We start from the raw sequence: 19,871 nt of genomic DNA, 5'->3' as shown, positions 1-19,871 counted from the left end.
TAATATGGCTTGATTACACAAGTGAAATGTTTCCTCGGAACGCCGCTAGGTGGCTTGAAATCCATGGTGGCCGACGAAAATATTAGTTTGTCAAAATGAAAAGACAGGGCCGTTCAAATAGACTAGTATGGGTTAATCGATGGCATAGGTTCTAAATATGAACAGAAAAATAACCCAAGTTCTACCATAGTGCCACTAGGTGCCTCAAATTCAAAATGGCGAACAAAAATAGGAGTTTGTTAAAATGCGTAGACATGACCGCTCAGACAGGCTAGTCAGGGGTAATCGAAGGCACTAGTATATGAAAGTAAGAGTGGACTAAAGTGATAATATCTGGAATTCTGTCTATTGTTCTGAATAATGATAAGAAAAGCATTTTGATACTAAACTAACTTCACAAAAATACATCCAGTTTCCATGAAAAACTAAAAGACTTTGCAACATGAAAAACCCGATATTCGCTACAAAAAAAAAAAAAAAAAAAAAAAAAAAAAAAAAAAACGCTTGTTAATCCAAACATGACATATTGCAAACGGTTTAAATTTGCCACCTTGTCGATTGCTTTTGTTCAACCTGTTATCCAGCGGTCAGTTTCATCTTTACTATAAATAACGTGCTCCTTGAAGTGTAAGTGTATGACGTTTTTGCCGTGCTCCTTGAAGGGTAAGTGTTTTTCCATTTCTTATAAGCTAAATAAAGAAGGGAATTGGTGGTTGAAAAATATGTATGCAAGAGATTACTCAGTGATTAATAAAGCGTATTGTTGTTGGTTATATCGGAAAGTAGTTCCTCTTTAGGAGGTACTGCCTCGAAGAGGCGACATAGACTTCTTCTTCAAACACGAAAACGATCAATATCAACTGAGTTTGACGTCTGATGGCCAGATTCGTGTTGGCGACAAGGCTGAACCTGCAGGTGTCTTAATCAGCTTAACATCAGCTGCTGAGGTTAACGTTCCAAGTGTTACAGCGAAACTGATGGACGGAGCTGCTCTGGTGCAAATGGGATTCTCATACGAATGATGGACATATAGCAATTGTGACTTCATTCTTTGATCGCATTGGAGTATCCGAATTATTTATTGCGTTTGGTGTCGGTACCAACCCAAAGTGACAGAATTGCATGTGACAGAATTGCAAGTACACGACCTTGAACGCTTCGTCATGAAGATATACTATGTAAAACAAGACTGCAACGACATGAATGAATTTAGGAAGGAAATATTTCAACGACAAAAGACCAAGAACATGCAGAGACTTCCTCCACATAGTACTTCGCTTTTACAACATATCCTTAGAGCTGCACTACAGTCAGGTCATGTGTGGAGTCTCAGCCTGGAATCAACACCCAACCTTTCCAGATTTTCTGACTTTGGCTGGTTCAGAGTCATTGATGGAAAGTGGCTTCCCGATTGGTTATGTTCTCTTCCACCAGCGTCAAAAGTCTGTTGCGAGGCAGTGCATTGTGGTTGCAAAAAAGGGTGTGAAAGAAGGTGCCACTGCAGTAAATTTGACCGTAACTGTAGCCCACAATGCTGGTGCAAATCAAAGTGCTTTAATTGTTGATCACGCGACATTTTTTTTTTTTTTTTTTTTTTTTTTTTTTTTTTTTACCAGAAGATTCGATTGATCTCTTTGTGTTCCTGATAAAATTACAATTCTTAAATGCTTTAATCCGTCCGTTTAGCTTCTGTTGATTCGTTTATCATAAATAAAGAGATGAAGAACTAACAAGTATTTAACTGATCTTGGTTTAGCAAATGTAAACAAAGACTATAAATTGGACGCGTCTTGGCCTCATACTTAGGCAATTTGTGCTGCACAGACTGTACTACTATTAGTCGTATGTCGGAGTGACAAAACGATATTTAAAACTGCTGCATTAATTACTTCACTCCAGCCTATTATATCAGGATCATGAACCTCGCACAATTCGGAAAAATGATATTTTCTTCCGCCATCTTCGATTTTAGACCCCAAGTGGATCAACGAGTCAACTAATTATAGACCCTAAGCGGATCAACGGTAGAACCAAGGTATATTTATGCGCATATACGTGCGTTTTCAGAATCTGAAGTATCGATTGCTCCTAATTCAACCAATTTGAAGTCATTACTTCTTGTTTTAAAAAACTCGTATTTTTCGACCGCCATCTTGAATCTTAAGTGCCTAGCAACAATACGGTACAATTTAGGTTAGTTGTACGTTTAAATTCGGAACCTCTGTCATCGCTTACTCCTTACAGGCCTATTTGAGCGGTCATATCTGTTCATTTTGACAAACTTATATTTTCGACTGCCATCTTGGATTTGCGGCACCTAGAGGCACTACGGTACAACTTAGGTTATTTTTAAGCTCATATTTGGAACCTGTGCCACCGATTACCCCTTACTAGCCTATTTGCACAGCCATGTCTTTTCATTTTGACAAACTCGTATTTTCGTACGCCATCTTGGATTTTAAGCCACCTAGCGGCGTTCCGAGGAAAAATTTCGCTTGCGTAATCGAATCGTATTAAAGAGTATGCTCGAAAGTACATCTCAGCCTATTTTGGTGCTTCCCTCAAACACGGAAGTATTTTGGTGCTTTTCGCTCGCATTACTCTGAATGTAAATAAAGCAGTAAGAAAGAACGAAACGGAAAAAAATTGGGGGGGGGGGGTCAAAAGGGTATTTTGGGGGTAAATAACAGGCTTGTTTCTGGTTTTGAATATGGTTTAGGCTTGAAGTCGGCATTATTTAGGCTCAATTAATATGATCAAGTTTGGATTGAAAAATCCAACAATATAGTTGCGACTATTACTGTGAAGCTTTATTATTTGTCTTACTCGTTATTAGAATTTATTAAATTTGTTATTCGCTATTTGATTATATTTATGCAAAAAAATACAAGAGAAATTTTAAAAAATAAATGAAAAAGGGTATTTTGTGCCGCAAATAATTATGTAGGCCTATAGCTTTAACAACGACAATAATATAATCTTATTTGTCACTTTACTATTAATCCTTTCACTTTAAATTGGGTGTATTTCACTCATATTTCTTGGAAGTATTCAACAACAGATATTAGGGAAAAAAGCGGAGTTTACAAGACACAGTGTTATTCTCTACCTTTAGGTATAATAGTAAACGCTGTCTCCTGAATTGAAAAAAGTAGGGCTACCCTAATTTGTGTCATCGAAATAATTGTTAATAGGTAAGTAGTTACGTGCACTTTTGCGTGACTACAAACCCTCACATGTTTTTCTCCAACGCGTAAGATTTGTTATTTATTTATTTATATATAAATGTTAAAAATATAAATATGAACTCAAATTTGTATTTTCAGATGTATGCATTATAATATATGTAATATTTAAACAAATTTAAAATACGGGTCTGAACATTTTTTCTTTTTTGAGTTTAGAATTTTCAGTCGAAATACCTATGCTCCTGAACAAACCATGAAAAAACTCCTATGAACCATGAATTAGGATATATAAAAATGCACAATCACTTCTATTGTATTTTGGAGCCGGCTCTTCACCCCTCCCCGAAAAATTCCTCCCGTATATAATTTTTTCCTACGTAGAACTCCTCCTTGGAAATTCCTCCTCCAAAAAATTACCCCAGGAAAAGTTCCTCCACAGGAAATACCCCCCGGAATATTTCCCCCGCGGAAAATTCCAGCCCCACGAAGAATTTCCCCCAAGAAAATCCCCTCCCGTAGAAAAATTCTCCAGGATAATTCCCCCTACCCCCATAGAAAATACCACCACACGCAAAATTGAGCAGCCAAAGAGAAAGTATAAAATACGTACTTCAAAATGTTGATCAGATGTCCTACGGGGTGACAAAATGACCAGATATCACAAAAAAATTTAGCGCAAGGGATGATTGGTCTTAAATCGCTATCGATTTATAAAAAAAAAAAACTATAGCTCTCAATTGCTGATCGAATGAGTTTAGACAAAATAAAAAGAAAAATGAATAAATGTGATTTCTTACAGGTACTAATAGACCCAACTTGCATTATGAGGAGCAATATGGGGACCAGCAGCAACTGCAAAAATTTGAAAGCCAGCAACAGCAAGATCTGCAGCAAAATTTTCAACAATTACAACAGCAGAACGCGCAGCACCAGCAACAAAAGCAGGAATTCCAAAAGCAGCAACATAATATGCACCAGATTGATCAGAGTGTCCAAAATCAGACAAAACAGTCCAGCAGCCCTATTCCATCAATAAGATCTAGATTCTCTTCACTTTCTTCGCTTACCCAACCGTTTTTTACGAAGTCTGTAAGCCAATCCGATAAGAATACCTGTCTCTCGCTGAATCAATTGACTGAAAATCAAGGTGGTCAGCAATATATTTCACAACAAGGCCCAAGTAGCCATAAAATAATGGAAAACCAAGAAATAATATCCAACAACTTTGGTAGCCAACATCAGGACCAGCAAAGTTTCCAAAATAAACCTAACTTATCTCACCAAGTGAATGATCATTATGTGCAAAATACGAATGTGCCTCATATAATAAACTCATATAATAATCAGTATCAAAATCAAGCATACCATAAAGTTACTAGTCTAGTGTCGCATCAGGCTGAACAAAAACATGACAATCAAACTCAAAGTGCGTTTAATAGCCAGCAAATGAATAATCAGAATTCTTCAAATCAATCAAACCAAAGCAGCTATTTTCAGGAAAACAATATAAATAATCAAGTTTACATATCAGGAGACAGCAGTTGTCATGCTATGGCTAATGACAATCCACTCCCTTCTGCTAATCAACATCAAGGGCTTCAAACTCAGGCATTGACAAGTGATGCTCAGTTGCCTCAACAAAACCAGACGGGTTTAATGCCTTTACAGCCGAATCAGGGCAAAAACGCCTTCTCAAATAATGCACAAACCTTACAGCACAATATTCATCCTTCTCAAACTTATGGAAATCAAATTTTTCACCAAACAAGTCAGTCAGGAGTATCAGCTTCACAGAACCAATGGTTATTGCAACAAAACTTACAAACAGGTCTGTCAATGCATCAAACAAGTCAGCAAGGCTTTGCTCCCTCTCAATTGAGCCAGTCGAATCAAGATCAAACCCTAAATCTAGTAAGAGCTATCGGTGACATAAACTCCCAAGCTATAATGAACACTCAGCCTCGCCCAATAGTTTCTTCCCAAATATCCAGTGGACTCACAAGTGTAACCCTTTCTCCAAGTGGAGTCCCGCCACCAGCAGGAGTACTGGGCTTTGGAGTTCTGGTAAGTAGCCTACCACCGATACATTTTTGAAAATTTTTTCACAATGTCTCTTAATATTGTAAATTTGAGCTCAAATTATTTATACCTTTGTGAATTTTGATAGCTCGGCAATTTATATTTATTAACAAACTTCAAACAGTATGGTAACGAACTTCAAACAGTTCGTGACCCGGCTCAATAGTAACCGAAACTTTAAAAAACGAAAGTTTAATACCAATAGACACATCAAAAGAATAGTATTTTTATGCTGATCTTAAATATATAAGTTTCATTAAGTTAGGCCTACCCATCAAAAGTTACGAGCCTGAGAAAATTTGCCTTATTTAAAAAAAAGAAGAGGAAAATCCCCTAAGAGTCATGGAATGTTAATGAACATCACACCATCAGATTCAGCGTATCCGAGAACCCTACTGTAGAGGTTTCAAGCTCCTATCTGCAAAATTGTGAATTTTGTAATTTTTGCCAGAAGAAAGATTACGGGTGCGTGTTTGTTTTTTGTTTTTCCAGGGGTGATCATATCGAAGCAGTGGTCTTAGAATATCAAGAGAGAGCTCATTTGAATGCAAATTAAAAGTTCTAGTGCCCTTTTTAAGTGACCAAAAAGATTGGAGGGTTACCTGGCCCCCTCCCAGCCCCTTTTCCCCCAAAGTCGCCTGATTAAAATTCTGAGACATCCATTTTGTTCATCATGGTCGAAAATATAATAACTACGGATTTGAGGATGACTTAGCCTAATTGCCCCGCTGTCCCCGGGGGAAGGGCTGCAAGTTATGAACTTTGCCCAATGTTTACATATAGTATTGGTTATTGGGAAGTATACAGAAGTTTTCAGGGGGGATTTTTTTGGTGTTGGGGGGGGGGGGGTCGGGTGTTACGCGGAAGGATCTTTCCAAGGAGGAAGTTTTCATGGGGGAAGGGACATTGCTATGAAAGAAGCGCCGGATTTCCCAGCATCGTTTAAAAGACGATCAGAAATAAAACAAAAAAACAAGATTTTCAGCTGAAAGTAAGGAGCAACATCCAAACTTAAAGCGAACAGAAATTATTACGTATATGAGGTGGTTAGCACCCTAGCCAAAACCTCGCTTTTTACACTGAAGTTTTTTTTAGTACTTTCATGAGAGCTATTTATTCTAATTAAACGGCCTTTGTGATTAAGGGTCATTCCTAGAGAATTGGAACAAGATTCGAACTTTAGCGTAAAGAGTGAGGTATTGACTAGGGGGCGAACCCCGTAACATACGTAATAAAAATATACGAATATTGAAGTTTTTTACGTAAGTTAATACGTAAGTTACGCATATTTGTTACTAATAAAAACGTTCGTAAATAAATTTAAAAGTTTCAGTGCTCTTTTTAAGTAATTAAGAAACTGGAGGTGAATTTGGCCCCTTCTTCCACTCCCTTTTCTCAAAATCACCCAATCAAAATTTCGAAAAAGCCATTTAGCCAAAAAAAGTGAAATTAATATGCCAATTTCGTTTTAATTATTCATGTACGGTGAGCCAAAATCGAAACCTGCATTAATTAAAGAACGTTCATAAATTACGTATATGGAAGGGGCTGTCCCCTCTTCAACGCCTCGCTCTTTACGCTAAAGTTTGACTCTTTCTCATAACTCAGTTTTTTTTCTAAATAAAAAACTTTAGCGTAAAGAGCGAGGAGGGGACAGCCCCTTTCATATACGGAATAATTTCTGTTTGTTTTAAGTTTTAATGTGGGTCCTTACTTTCAGTTTAAAAAATTTGTTTTTCTTATTTAATTTAAACATTAAAAATGGCATGTAGTGAACTTCGTGCCTCTTAGAAAAAGTAAGTAATTACAATAGCTCTTGCGCCATTTTGGTCTGACTGTAAAAAAGATTTTTTATTTATTTGTTTTAGTCAATTAAAAAATGTAGTCCAAGAAATTTTTTTCAAAGAAAAGTAAAGAGGTATATCAAAACCCAAAATAAGCAGTAATAAAATTGTATGATTATTCAAACTTCAAGACAAACCGGAATTACTATAAACGAATAAATAAAACCTTAACCGGAAAGAAATTAAAATGAGTAATTACACAAAACAAAAAGACAACAGTTGCTGCCATATATGAAAAACGAATCCTACAACAAATGAAAGTTTAAATGAATACTCATGTCAAACTCAATGAGACTAGGAATAGCCCCCCCCCCAAGCCCACTATAAGCGATTTGTGGTTTACAGAAAACGATTTGTATTACAAGAAGAATAATTTCAACTGCAACAGTGTAATATCACAAGTTTAATAAAGATTTACAAATTAAGACCTACCTCAAATAGTAATGGGGCAATCCCTCCTAAAAATCTCTAAATATGTTGATTGTTATTTGAATTTTACGTATTACGATACATTTTTAGCAATACGGAGCTTATGTGTCATGACATCAACCATAACAACAAGAAAATCATAATAATCAGGATGACATGAAAAAATCAATATTTCTTGGAATAATTAAATTTGGGACACTCATTTCAATTTTGCTATTTTAAAAGGATACTTTTTATTGCCAAAAAGTTTCTTATTCTTTGAAGAATAAACTTTGGTAATTTTAAAACGATCTGCTTACCTTGTTGAATAAATATTATTTTGAATAGATGATTCTAGAAGTGATTTATCAATTGGTTCCTTATGGAACCAATCAATTGGTTCCTTATGGTTCCAATTGGAACCAATTGGTTCCAATCGGTTCCTTATGCATTAGAAAGGACCGTTTTTAAAAAGAAGAAATGATATATATAACTTTATTGCCTAGCCAACGATTCACGGAAGATTCAAGGAAATCGGTTCAACACTTTTTGGTTCATAAAAATGAGGGGGTAACACCCCCAAACTAAATCTTTCGTGTACTTTTCGGTCACGGTAGGGACTCACGGTTTAAAGTTTCAAGCCCTTTAGAAGAAAAAATGCTTAGACCCTTTATAAGGGACATATTTTCAGGTGAACTGATTTTTTTTTTCAGTTTTCTCTTCACAGTCCTCTTCAGATATTAGTTTCAAGCCAATAGAAAAAGAAACAGTTTCCGATGCCAGTTTTATGAGGCCTGTGTCCCCAGCCTTTTTATCATAAGGGGTGACCTTGGACCAGGATATTATGGGTGTAAGTTGCAGGCCGTTTGGAGAAATTGGGGTCTTCTTCAGATAAGAGTTTCCAGCTAAAAAAAAAGTTTCTGGTGCCAGTTTTTTGGGGTTAGCCCCAGCCTTTTTCTTAATAAGAGTTCTTTTAGCTCAGGCCCAGACTGGTGCAAGTTTTAAACAGTTCAGAGAAAAATATTTTTTCATGAAAAAATATTTTGGGCCTTTTTCTGAGGAAATATTTTTTGACTCTTTTTTTCTTACATTCAGGCCTTCTCGACCCAAGGCTACAATCTTTAAACCGATCGAAAAAAAACTGGGCCCTATATTCTGGAAGGCCGTGCCCTGAGACCAGTTTCTTCTATACATTAAGTACCCCTTAACCCATGAACGTAAATCTGTAAATTTTCAAATGATCAGGAACAACAAGTTTTTTGTCCCTATCTAAAGCACCCCAAAACCCTTCTCCCTCCCCAAAAAATGTTTGACCCCCTGTTTTAGGCAACGATTCTTCAAAACTTCAAGCCAATCGAAAAAAAATCGACCACTTACGCATCCTATATTGACCCATGATGCAGCAATTAAAATAAGTCTATTTTTTCTTGAAATGTTTCTCTTCAAATTTTTGGGCACTGGTGTACCAATCGCCCAAAAATTTGGGACATGAGTTTCAAGCTGATCAGAAAAAGTTGGGCCTTTTCGGGGAGCCCAGGTTCTTAGACTGAATTGAATTGTGTTGTCGGGCACCATTAGTCCATGATCTTGTAGTTCTAAGTTTTAATCGGTTGAGAAAACAAGATTTTTCTGACTCTTTCTGGGACTCAATTTTCGGGGAACCAATATTTTCGTCTATTTTACCTTCTGAATTGGGTTCCTCTTAAGGAAAAGACTCAATGATATACGTTATGAACCAAGAAAAAGAAAATAGTTTTTTTCGCCCTTTTTGGAGCCCATTCTTGGTTGGCTAATGTAATTTTAGGTCTGTCACTGTCAACTTGATCAAAGAGAAACGTTTTTTGGCCTATTACCGGGTCCCCTAATGCTCTCTCCCTTTGAATAATTTTTGTGTTCTCTCACCCCTGAGAAAGAGCACTAAAAGTTTTTAGCTATTTGGACACCCAAGGAAATTAACCTTTTTTAAAATTTCATGGAAAGGAACCATAGGTAAGGAGGGACCAGGACAAATACAAAACAAATTTTAAAAAGAAGGAATTTTGTATAGCAATTCATGCGTAGAAAGTATTTAATTTTTTCTGATTTTAAATATACATGATTCACCAAGTTTAATGCTTTCCATCAAAACCAACGACCCTCCAAAATTTTGGAGGTTTCTGAAAAAGGAGAGAAGCCCGCCCCCCAATCTTAATGAAAAGCACATCATTAGATTCCCCACATCAGAGAAACCTGCAGTACAGTAGAGGTTTCAAGCTCCTAAGTACAAAAATGTGGAATTTTTTTTTCCAGAAGAAAGACTACGGATGATTGTTTATTTCTTTCCCCAGCGGTGATTGTATCGAACTAGGGGTCCTTGAAGATCAGGATAGGGATCACCCAACCGGAAATGAAAAGTTCCAGCAATCTTTTTAACTGACCAAAACATTGTGCCGCAGAAAAGTGTTTTTTTCTGCCATTTGCTATCAATTGAAAGTTCTTAAGTACAAAAATGCGGAATTTTGTAAATTTTTTTCCCCAGAAAAAAAGACTACGGATGATTCTTTATTTCTTCCCCCAGGGGTTATTATATTGAACTAGGAATCTTTGAATATAAGGAGAGGGGTCACTCAACCGGTCTTTTCTCTCTAAATGCATATGGATAGGACGCCATTCCCATGAACTTCTTTTTTTTAAATTAAGAATCTAGAATATGGTCAGCAAACATGCTAAGCCTAAATAAAAATCCTGCAGATTGAAACCTCCTTTCTTATTGCAGAGATTAAATAAAAAAAACAATTTTTTTAAACTGAAAGTAAGGAGCGAAGTTAAAACTTAAAGCTAACAGAAATTATTCTGTATATGGAAAGGGCTGTCCCCTCCTCGACACCTCGCTCTTTACGCTAAAGTTTTAATTGCAAAAAAATAGAGTTGTGAGAAAGCCAAACTATAGCGTAAAGAGCGAGGCGTTGAGGAGGGGACAGCCCCATTCATATGCGGAATAATTTCTGTTCGTTTTAAGTTTTAACTTCGCTCCTTACTTTCAGTTAAAAATACTTGTTTTTTATTTAATTTTTGAACGTTTTTGAATTAACGCAGGTTTTGATTTTGGCTCACCGTACATGAGTAATTGAAACCAAATTTGCGTATTAATTTTACTTTTATTTGGTTAAATGGTTTTCTCGAACGTTGTTTAATTTTATTTACGAACGTTTTATTAGTAATAAATATACGTAACTTACGAATTAACTTACGTAACGAACTTCTATATTCATATATTTTTAATACGTATGTTAGGGGGTTCGCCCCCAAGTCAATACCACACACTTTACGCTAAAGTTCGAATTTTGTTCCAATTTTTCAAAATGACCGCTTAATCACAGAGGCCGCTAGTTAGAATAAATAGCTCTTATGAAAGTACTAAAAAAAATCGTTGGCTTAAAGAGCGAGATATTTACTAGGGGGCGAACCCAATCATATACGTAATAATTTCTGTTCCTTTTAAGTTTTGATGTTGCTCCTTACTTTCAGTTGAAAATCAAAGATATGTTATAAAAAAAAGGGGAGAAAGGGGGAATGCAACACATGCCAGAGGAAAATAGAAACTTTAATTATCTCATGAATCGGATGGAATGCATATATAGATTAAACCAATGAATACTACTACTACAACTACTAACAACATACCGCAGCACCAAGCCATCTGAAGCAAACAGAGTTAAGCACGCTCCAACTCCAGCCCAATCTATTTAAAACCTCCCTCTTTACAACCTTCCGGGAAGTACCCACATGAAAACTTCCTCCATGTAAAGATCCTCCTAAATAGACTCCCTCCAACTACCAGGAAAAATCCCCCCTGAAAATGTCTGTATACTTCCCAATAACCAATAATATAGCCTATGTTAACATTGGGTAAAGTTCATAACTTTCAGCCATTCCCCCGGGGACTGAAAAAATTACGAATGAATGCACATTGTCAGTTTAATATACATATTAAATAAAAAAAAACAAGTTTTTTAAACTGAAAGTAAGGAGCGACACTAAAACTTAAAACGAACAGAAATTATTCCGTATATGAAAGGGGCTGTCCCCTCCTCAACGCCTCGCTCTTTACGCTAAAGTTTTTTATTGTTTTAAAAAATAAAGTTGTGAGACAGAGTCAAACTTTAGCGTAAAAAGTGAGGCGGTGAGGAGGGGACAGCCCCTTTCATATATGGAATAATTTCTGTTCGTTTTAAGGTTTAATGTCACTTCTTACTTTCAGTTTAAAAAAACTTGTTATTTTTATTTAATTTCTGATCGTTTTTTAGTTAATGCAGCTTTTATTTTCGCTCACCGTCATTGAATAAGTAAAAACAATTTGCATAAAAATTTTACTTTTCTTTTGCTAAATGGCTGTCTCTAAATTTGGTTCTGACGTAATTTACAAATTAACTTACGTAACGAACTTCTATATTCGTATATTTTTCTTCTGGCAAAAAATACAAAGTTGCAGATATTTGCAGATAGGAGCTTTAAAACTTATGTTATAGGGTTTTCTGATACGCTGAATCTGACGGTGTGATTTTCATTAAAATTCTTTCACTTGTAGGGGATGTTTTCCCCTTCTTTAAGAAATCAGGTAAATTTTCTCAGGCTCATAGCCTTTGATGAGTAATACTAAACTTAATAAAATTTATATATTTAGAATCAGCATTATAAGCCCATTCTTTTGATACATTTATTGACACCAAAATTCCGCTTTTAAAAGTTTCGATTACTATTGAGCCGTATCGCTTGTTTTTTTTATTGTTTTTTTTTTATTACGTATATGCTATTACGTATATGAGGGGGTTCTCCCCTTAGTCAATACCACGCTCTTTACGTTAAAAGTTAAAAAAAAATTAATTCACAAACCCCTGAATCACAAAGGCCGTTTAATTAGAACATATAGCTCTTTTGACAGCACTAAAAAAAACTGTAGCGTAAAGAGCGAGGTATAGACTTGGGGGAGAACCCCCTCATATACGTAATAATTTCTGTTCGTTTTAAGTTCTAATGTTGCTTCTTACTTTCAGTTGAAAAAACTTATTTTTTTTTTATTTAATGTCTGATCGTTTTTTAAATAATGCTTGGAAATCCGGCGCCCCCTTCATAGAAATGTCCCTTACCCCAAAGAAACATCCTCCACGGAAAAATTCACGGAAGACTTCTTTTCTCGAACGGTTTTAAACAAATACCCGTAAGTTCTTCAGCTAAGGAAACTAATGTACAAAAAATTAGATTAGGGGTAATTTTTATTATTCAACTAACTTGAAATATAGGTTTGGAATTACTTGGGCCAAGAGGAACCAAGTTCATGAGAAATTGGTGAGCTCGGTCATTGAGCCAAAAAAGGGCCAACGAGCTTTTTTTTACTGAACATATTGAAATATAAAACCGTAAGTCCCTGGGTCTAGTACTTCTCAATCTACAAGGAAAGTTTAGCTTGATGGCACGCCCCATTTCAATAATGAGGCCTCAAAAAGTGCCAAAAAAAAAAAAAAATTTACAAAATGACACCTTCACTCCTCAAGTCCTCTCTGTTTACAGTTAAGTTAGACTTTTTTCTCCATACTTCAAGAACAGATGATCAAATACAAGACAATGGGGATGGAATAAAACGTATTTTCACAACATCTGACAAATGAAAGGGGTTGTTGTTGTGCATTTGCCTGAACCAAAAAAAAGTCAAATTTTGATAAACAGTTCAAATTTTGATAAAGAAAATCGGTAAATAAAACAATTACAATTACCAATTAATGTATTTATTGCAATCGCTGTAACATGCTTACAGTAAATCAATATAAAACTTTATCTAAAAAAGCTGAGGGGGCAATTCCGAAGCTTCGGTGGTCTATCATATGCAGGGTGAATTCTATTCGTTTCTATAAGTTTTTTTTTCAAATGTATAAGAAAAACAAATGGCTGAACAAAAGTCTCGGTTCGAGAAGTCAATATTGTTCTGAGTAACGCACAAGTTAAGTTTTAGCCATTTTTAGGGTTTTAATAGTGGCATCATACACCTTATTTGTCAGAAATTTATGTTTAGGTTATGTTCAGGTAATTTATGTTTAGGCCTCATTTTTCCTTTTTTCTATGTTTTAAGTATTTATTTCTTCATTCATAGGAATTTCTGTCGTTTTAGGTTTGACATTCCTGGCCCTTTTGGATTAGATGTAGTGTGTATAAGCTAATTTTGCTCGTTTCAATTTTTAAACTCATTGTTTACTTAATATCTTTTGACGGAAACTGAATTTTTCAAAATCCCTTTCCGTTTAAATGTTAATTTGAAATTTAACATAATTCTTTGTATCCTAGTTTTGAGTCGAACACGATGCTGAGAAAATTGATTTTTAAATTTTATTCCTCTCTGCTTTTCTGGTTCCCAGATGAACAGTTTTTCAATTCCGTTTTGTGACCCAAATCCTTCCAGCATTGCAATATAGGTTTTAAAAAGGTCTTTAATTTCTATTTCTGTTTTTTCTCTTAGATTCCCTCAGATAAGCACATCAGTCTACGGTATCCTACAGGAAGAAACAAAAAAAAATGTCGGTTCTTGCTGATAGGGGTGCTTCTTTTTTAGCTAGTATTTCATTGAAATAGTATTTCGCTCCTTCTTGCATTTATTCAGGATCAGGTCTTATTTTCACACTGTTTGCTGACAAGTTAGGACCTTTATCTTATATTAATTAATAAAAAAAAATTCAGCTGCAAGTGTAGGGAGCAAAATTTAAACTTAAAATGAACAGAAATTATTCCGTAAATGAGGGGCTACCTGCTCCTCACTCCCTCACTCTTCAGGCTACAGTTTTTTAGTAATTTAAGAAGGCTTCTTTTTTTTATTAAACTGTCAATGTGTTTCAGAAGTGGTTCTTAGAGAATTGGGAAAATAGTCAAACTTTAGTGTAAAGAGGAAGGTATTGAGGAGGGTGCAGCTTCCCTCATATACGGAATAATTTCTGTTTGTTTTAAGTTTTAATGTTGCTCCATACTTCCAGTCGAAAATACGGTTTTTTTTAATTTAATTTCTGATCGTTTCAGAGGCAACGCTACAGCGTTGTCTAGTAAAGGTGATAAGTCTCCGATATTTTATTATTTTTTTCACCAGAGGCATTTCGTATGGAAGGGTTGGTCGTATAGACTTCAGAGAGGCTCATTTGATTGGAAATCGGAAGTCCTAGTGCCCTTTTTAAGAGCCAAAAGTGATCGGGAGGCAACCAGTCCCCTTCTCCCCGCTATGCCCTTTTCCCCAAACGCATCCGATGAACATTTTGAGATTGCCGTTTTGTTAAAAATGGTTCAAAGATCAGATAACAATACACCAGGGTCGACTCAACCCCACAGGGTCCGGGTGCAGGTGTCGCGGTGTATGCCCTGGGGGTATATAAGGTTATTTATAGAAAGGATGGTCGTATAAACTTCAGAGGGGTCTCATTCGGTTGAAAATCGGAAGTTTTAGTGTCTTTTTTAAGAGTCAGAAGTAATCGGAGGGTAACTACCGCCATCCCCCTAAGCCTTTTCCCCCCAAATACATCCAATAAAAATTCGGAGATACCCACATTGTTAAGAAAATAGTGCAAAGATTTAATGACAAAAACTCTAGGGTCGACACATCCCCCTAAAGCCCTGTAGCAAGTGCCATAAGTTATGCCCTGGGGGCATATAAGGTTTGTATGTAAGGGGGGTTGTATAAATTTCAGAGCGGGCTCATGCGATTGGAAATTGAAAGTTTTAGTTTCCTTTTTAAGAGTCAAAAGTGATCAGAGGACATCTGAGCGCCCCCCCCCACGTGCCCTTTTCCCTAAATGCATCCGATCAAAGTTGTAAGATAACCATTATGTTCAAAATAGTCCTAAGATCAGATAAAAAACTTCGAGGTCATAAAAACCCCCAGAGCCCGGAGGAAGGGTCTTAAGGGGGCTTATTAGGTTTTAATGGAAGAGTTGGTCACAAAAACTTTGGAGAGGGCTCAAATGATTAGAAATTGAGAGTTCTAGCTCCCTTTTTAAAATTCAAAAGTGATCAGAAGGCAACTAGCCCCCCTCGTACCCTCTTTTCCCCAAATGCATCTGATAGAATTCTAAGATAGTCATTTTATTCGAAATAGACGAAATCATCGGGGTTTACACAACCCCGCAGACCCCGGGGCAAGTGTTGTAAGTTATGCCCCGTGGTATATAAGGTTTTATGGAAGAAGTTATCATAAAAACTTAGGAGCGGGCTCCTTTGATTAGAAATTTAAGATCATAGTTCCCTTTTTAAGAGTCAAAGAGCACAGGGGGGCAATAACCCCCCCCCCCCCCGGTGCCCTTTTTTCCCCAAATACGTCCGCACGAATTTTTGAGATAGCCATTTAGTTCAAGATAGACCATAGATCATATAATATAATTTCCAGAGTTGACACAATACCTCAGGGCCCAGGGGCAAGTGTTGTAAGTTACGCCACAGGGGCATATAAGGTTCTTATGGAAGGGTAATCGTATAAACTTCGGAGGGCTCATTTGATTAGAAATTGAAAGTTCCAGTTCCAAGTTAAGAGTAAAAAGTGATTGGAGGGCAAGTAGCCCCCTCCACACCACGCCCTTTTTCCTGAATGAATTTGGCTAAAATTTTGAGATGGCCATTTTGTTCAAAATAGTCCATGTATCGTATTAAAATACCTGTGGGGTTGACACAGCCCCGCAAAGCCTGGCGTCAAGGGTTATAAGTTTTATCCCGGGGTATATAAGGTTTATGGTGGGGAATGGTCGTATAAACTTTGGAGGAGGCTCATTTGTTTGGAAATTGAATGTTCTAGCTCTCCATTTTAAGAGCCAAAAGTGATCAGAGGGTAAAACTCCTACGTCCTCTTTTCCACAAATGCATCCGATCGAAAATTTGAAATAGCCAGTGTGTTCAAAATAGCCTGAAGATTAGATAACAATGCCTTCAGGGTTAATAAAAACCCCCAGAGCCCTGGGGTAAGGGTTGTAAGCTTTGCCCCGGAGCATATATGGTTGTTATGGAAAAGGTGGCCGTGTAAACTTTAGATGAGGCTCATTTGATTGAAAATTGGCAGTTCTATTTTTCCTTTTAGAGAGTCGAAAGTGGTAGGAGGGCACTTAGCTCCCCCTTACGTTTCTTATTCCCAAATGCATCCAATCTAATTTTTGAGATATCCATTGTATTAAAAATAGTCAAAAGATCATATAACAATGGCTTCGGGGCTGACACAATCTTTAGAGCCAGGGGCAAGGGTTCTAAGTTACGCCTCAGGAGCATATCAGGTTTTTATGGAAGTGGTGGTCCCATAAAATTTGGAGGAAGTTTATTTGATTGAAAATTGAAAGCTCTAGTTCTTATTTAAGAGTTAGAAAAATGATCGCTGGGCTACTCGCCCCCCACACCCTTTTTTCCTAAATGAATCGAATCAAAATTTTGAGATAATCACTGTGTGGAAAATTGTCCAAATGTCAAATAACTATGGTTCTTTGTTTAACCCCCCCCCCCATTACAGCCCTCAGTGAAAGGGCTATAAATTATGCTTGTTACCCATCGTTCACTTATAAAGTTTTTCTGGAATGAGTGGTCGTATAAACTTTGGAGGAGGCTCATTCGATTAGAAATCTAATTTTCTCTTGCTCTTAAGAGTCGAGAGTGACCAAAGGGTAATCAGCCCCCCTCCCCACTCGTGATCTTTTTTACACAAACGCATCCGATTAAGATTTTGAAACATCCATTTTGTTTAAAATAGACCAATATTGAAATACATAAAACTTAGGGGGTTGAAAAATCGCCCATAGCCCCCGGGGCAAAGATTGTAACTTATGCAAGTTGCCCACTATTAACATATAAGACGTATGTGGAAGGGACGATCGTATTAATTTTGAAGGGAGCTCATTATATTGGAAATTGAAACTTCTAGTTCTTTCTTACAGAGTCAAAAGTAATCAAAGGGAAACCACCCCTCCCCTTTCCCCAAGGGCATCCGGTCAAAATTTTGAGATAGCCATTTTGCTCAAAATAGTCAGAAGGGAAAATAAATATGCTTCCGGGGTTGAACCACCTTCCCAGCCCCCCTGGGAAAGGGCTGTGAATTATACAACTTGCTTATTGTTAATTTGATACTATGTTAACATTGATACTTGGATTTACTGATTTTCGGGGCAACTTTGATTGACGGGGTAAGAGCAGCAAATTATGCAAGTTACTTCTTGTTACTTTGATACTTTATTTTTGCTTCAATTTTATATTGTTTTGCTTTGATAGTGTTTAATTTTGCTATATTTTTTATTGTTTCATTTTGATACTTTCTTTACTTTGACACTTTCTTTACTTTGATATTTTATTGCTTTGATATTGTTACTTTGATACTAGTTTTGATACTTTTCTAAAACTTTGATTTTGAAAAAAAAGTCTGATTTCGAAATAGAGAATTTTGAAAAACTTGAAACTTGACAATAAATAACGAATATAATATAATTTAGTAATAAAAATTCCCCAAAAAAGATGTTTTTCAAAAAAAAGTAAAAGCCATATTAAACTTGGGATCAGCAGAAATAAAAATTCATAATAATTCAAATTCAAAACGACCAGAATTTACTATTAAAGAGTAAATGAAACCCAAAACGAACAGAAATTAAATAAACAATGGTAGCAAACAAACATACGACAGGTACCATATAAATGAATAAATAAATATTAAAACAAGTAAAACTTAAATTGAATATGCAAATCAAGCTTAAAACTTAAAACGCAGTAGGCTTAAACTTTTACAGTTATTTAAACGGGCAGTAGCCAAAGTCTTGTTTGTAGTGAAAACTATAAGTGTCTTGAACAGTCTTGGAAAGAACTAGTAAAATTAAACTGAATATTTGATAAATAATTATATTAATTACTGAAAGCTCATCAGTTCATAATTTATTTCATTGTAATTTTCAGTTTATTTTCAATTTTTAATAAGTTCAAAAGAAAATACTTTTAATATAATTCTTTTTCAGTAAAGCGCCAATGACGCAGTAAGGTATTTACTTTTACATTGCTTCGGCTACTATAGGCTGTATTTTGATCTTTACAAGGTTACCCCTAAGGGGGGGAACCATGATTTAAAAGAAAATTCGTTGTTTTCATTCAATAATACCCTAAAGTATGCCCAAACTGATTGGATTTGTGCCGACGTTTCTACAATTTCAAAGATAGCTCTATATTAAATTTGGAGCTTCTGTCAAAACTTCAAAGGTTCGTTGGCAAAAAACCTTCTTTTTTTATTATAGTACCTAAAAATCTCTGAAATTGTGTCTTGAATTCCAAAAATCTCAAGTTGCTATAAGGTTATCACTAACAGGTAAATTTGTTTGCCTATGATACGTAAATATTCTTGTCTTTTATCTTCTTCAGAGGCATTCTGGAAGTTCTACAAGCGCACAACAGCTTCAACATCAAGAACAAAATCAGCAATCTTCTTACCCGATGCTGCAAAACCATCAAGGGCAAAATCCAGCTCAAACTTCGAAATCAGGAACAATAAGTGGAATGCTAGCAGACTTTACCAGAGCCTTAGGTAAGAAAAACTAGAGAAATTTTCATGTTAAAATTCCCCTGTGAGGTATGTTTTTCTCAAAGTGAGTTTATTGGCGAAATATGTAATTTTCTCAATTTGTTTTTTCCCCCGCCTGCCTCCTTTTAAAGACTCCCTACCAACAAGCCCCACAAAGTCTACTTTTCTTCATCCTTAGAAATGATTCTTTTCTATTTGATGCTTTACCACTTCAAAGATTTATTCACTGATACTATCAAAATTATTGAATATCATGGTAATTACATGGTAATTACATGGAATATACATGGTAATTAAAATAAAGTTAAACTTACTTGTATGTTTATTGAACTAATGTACTGGTTGTTTGAAATGATTTTACTCTTTGCGAAATTGATTATGTTTTTGTCTGAAAAATTATCTTTTGACTGTTTACCGCGCCTTTTTTTCAATTTTATGTATTTATGCAATTCCTATGAAAACATTTTTGCCTTCATCAGCTTAGCAGTTATGTAGGGATCTCAACTCATGTCAGGGGTACAATACTTTTTTACACCCTCTCCCCTCCATTCGAAAATCGTGCAATATTATATGTAAAATAAACTCTCAAATTAATAAATAGATAAAGTAAAATAAATGAAGGCGTATGCTTAAGCTAGGCCTTAAATTTTTGAGACAAAAACAGTAGTTAAGGAAACAAAACTAGATTTGAAATGTATATGATTATCTAGAATTAGTTCAAACGATACCTATTATTTATTTTACATATTTATAAAGAAATGTTTTGAAAACATGCAGTTTAAAACAACAAAAAAGTAGATGTTTATTTTCTGTTAGGAG

The 19,871-nt window shown here is 35.8% G+C and overlaps 1 protein-coding gene across 1 annotated transcript in view; it reads left to right on the top strand.

Annotated features, from left to right (window-relative positions):
• The window catches only part of LOC148943507 (uncharacterized), a 452,088-nt gene that overhangs the window by 139,387 nt on the left and 292,830 nt on the right, over positions 1-19,871 (top strand). The window contains exons 8-9 of the mRNA XM_089100994.1: positions 3,988-5,252; positions 18,893-19,055. Of these exons, the coding sequence (XP_088957120.1) occupies positions 3,988-5,252; positions 18,893-19,055 (1,428 nt within the window). The remainder of the gene's footprint in view (positions 1-3,987; positions 5,253-18,892; positions 19,056-19,871) is intronic.

Source organism: Artemia sp. Qi Xiang Cuo, chromosome 15 (genome assembly GCF_049724085.1).
Source record: "Artemia sp. Qi Xiang Cuo chromosome 15, ASM4972408v1, whole genome shotgun sequence".
In the NCBI taxonomy this organism is placed as follows: Eukaryota; Metazoa; Arthropoda; class Branchiopoda; order Anostraca; family Artemiidae; genus Artemia; species Artemia sp. Qi Xiang Cuo.
The sequence above is the reverse complement of the archived record's forward strand: the minus strand, read 5'-3'. Positions and strand labels throughout refer to the sequence as shown.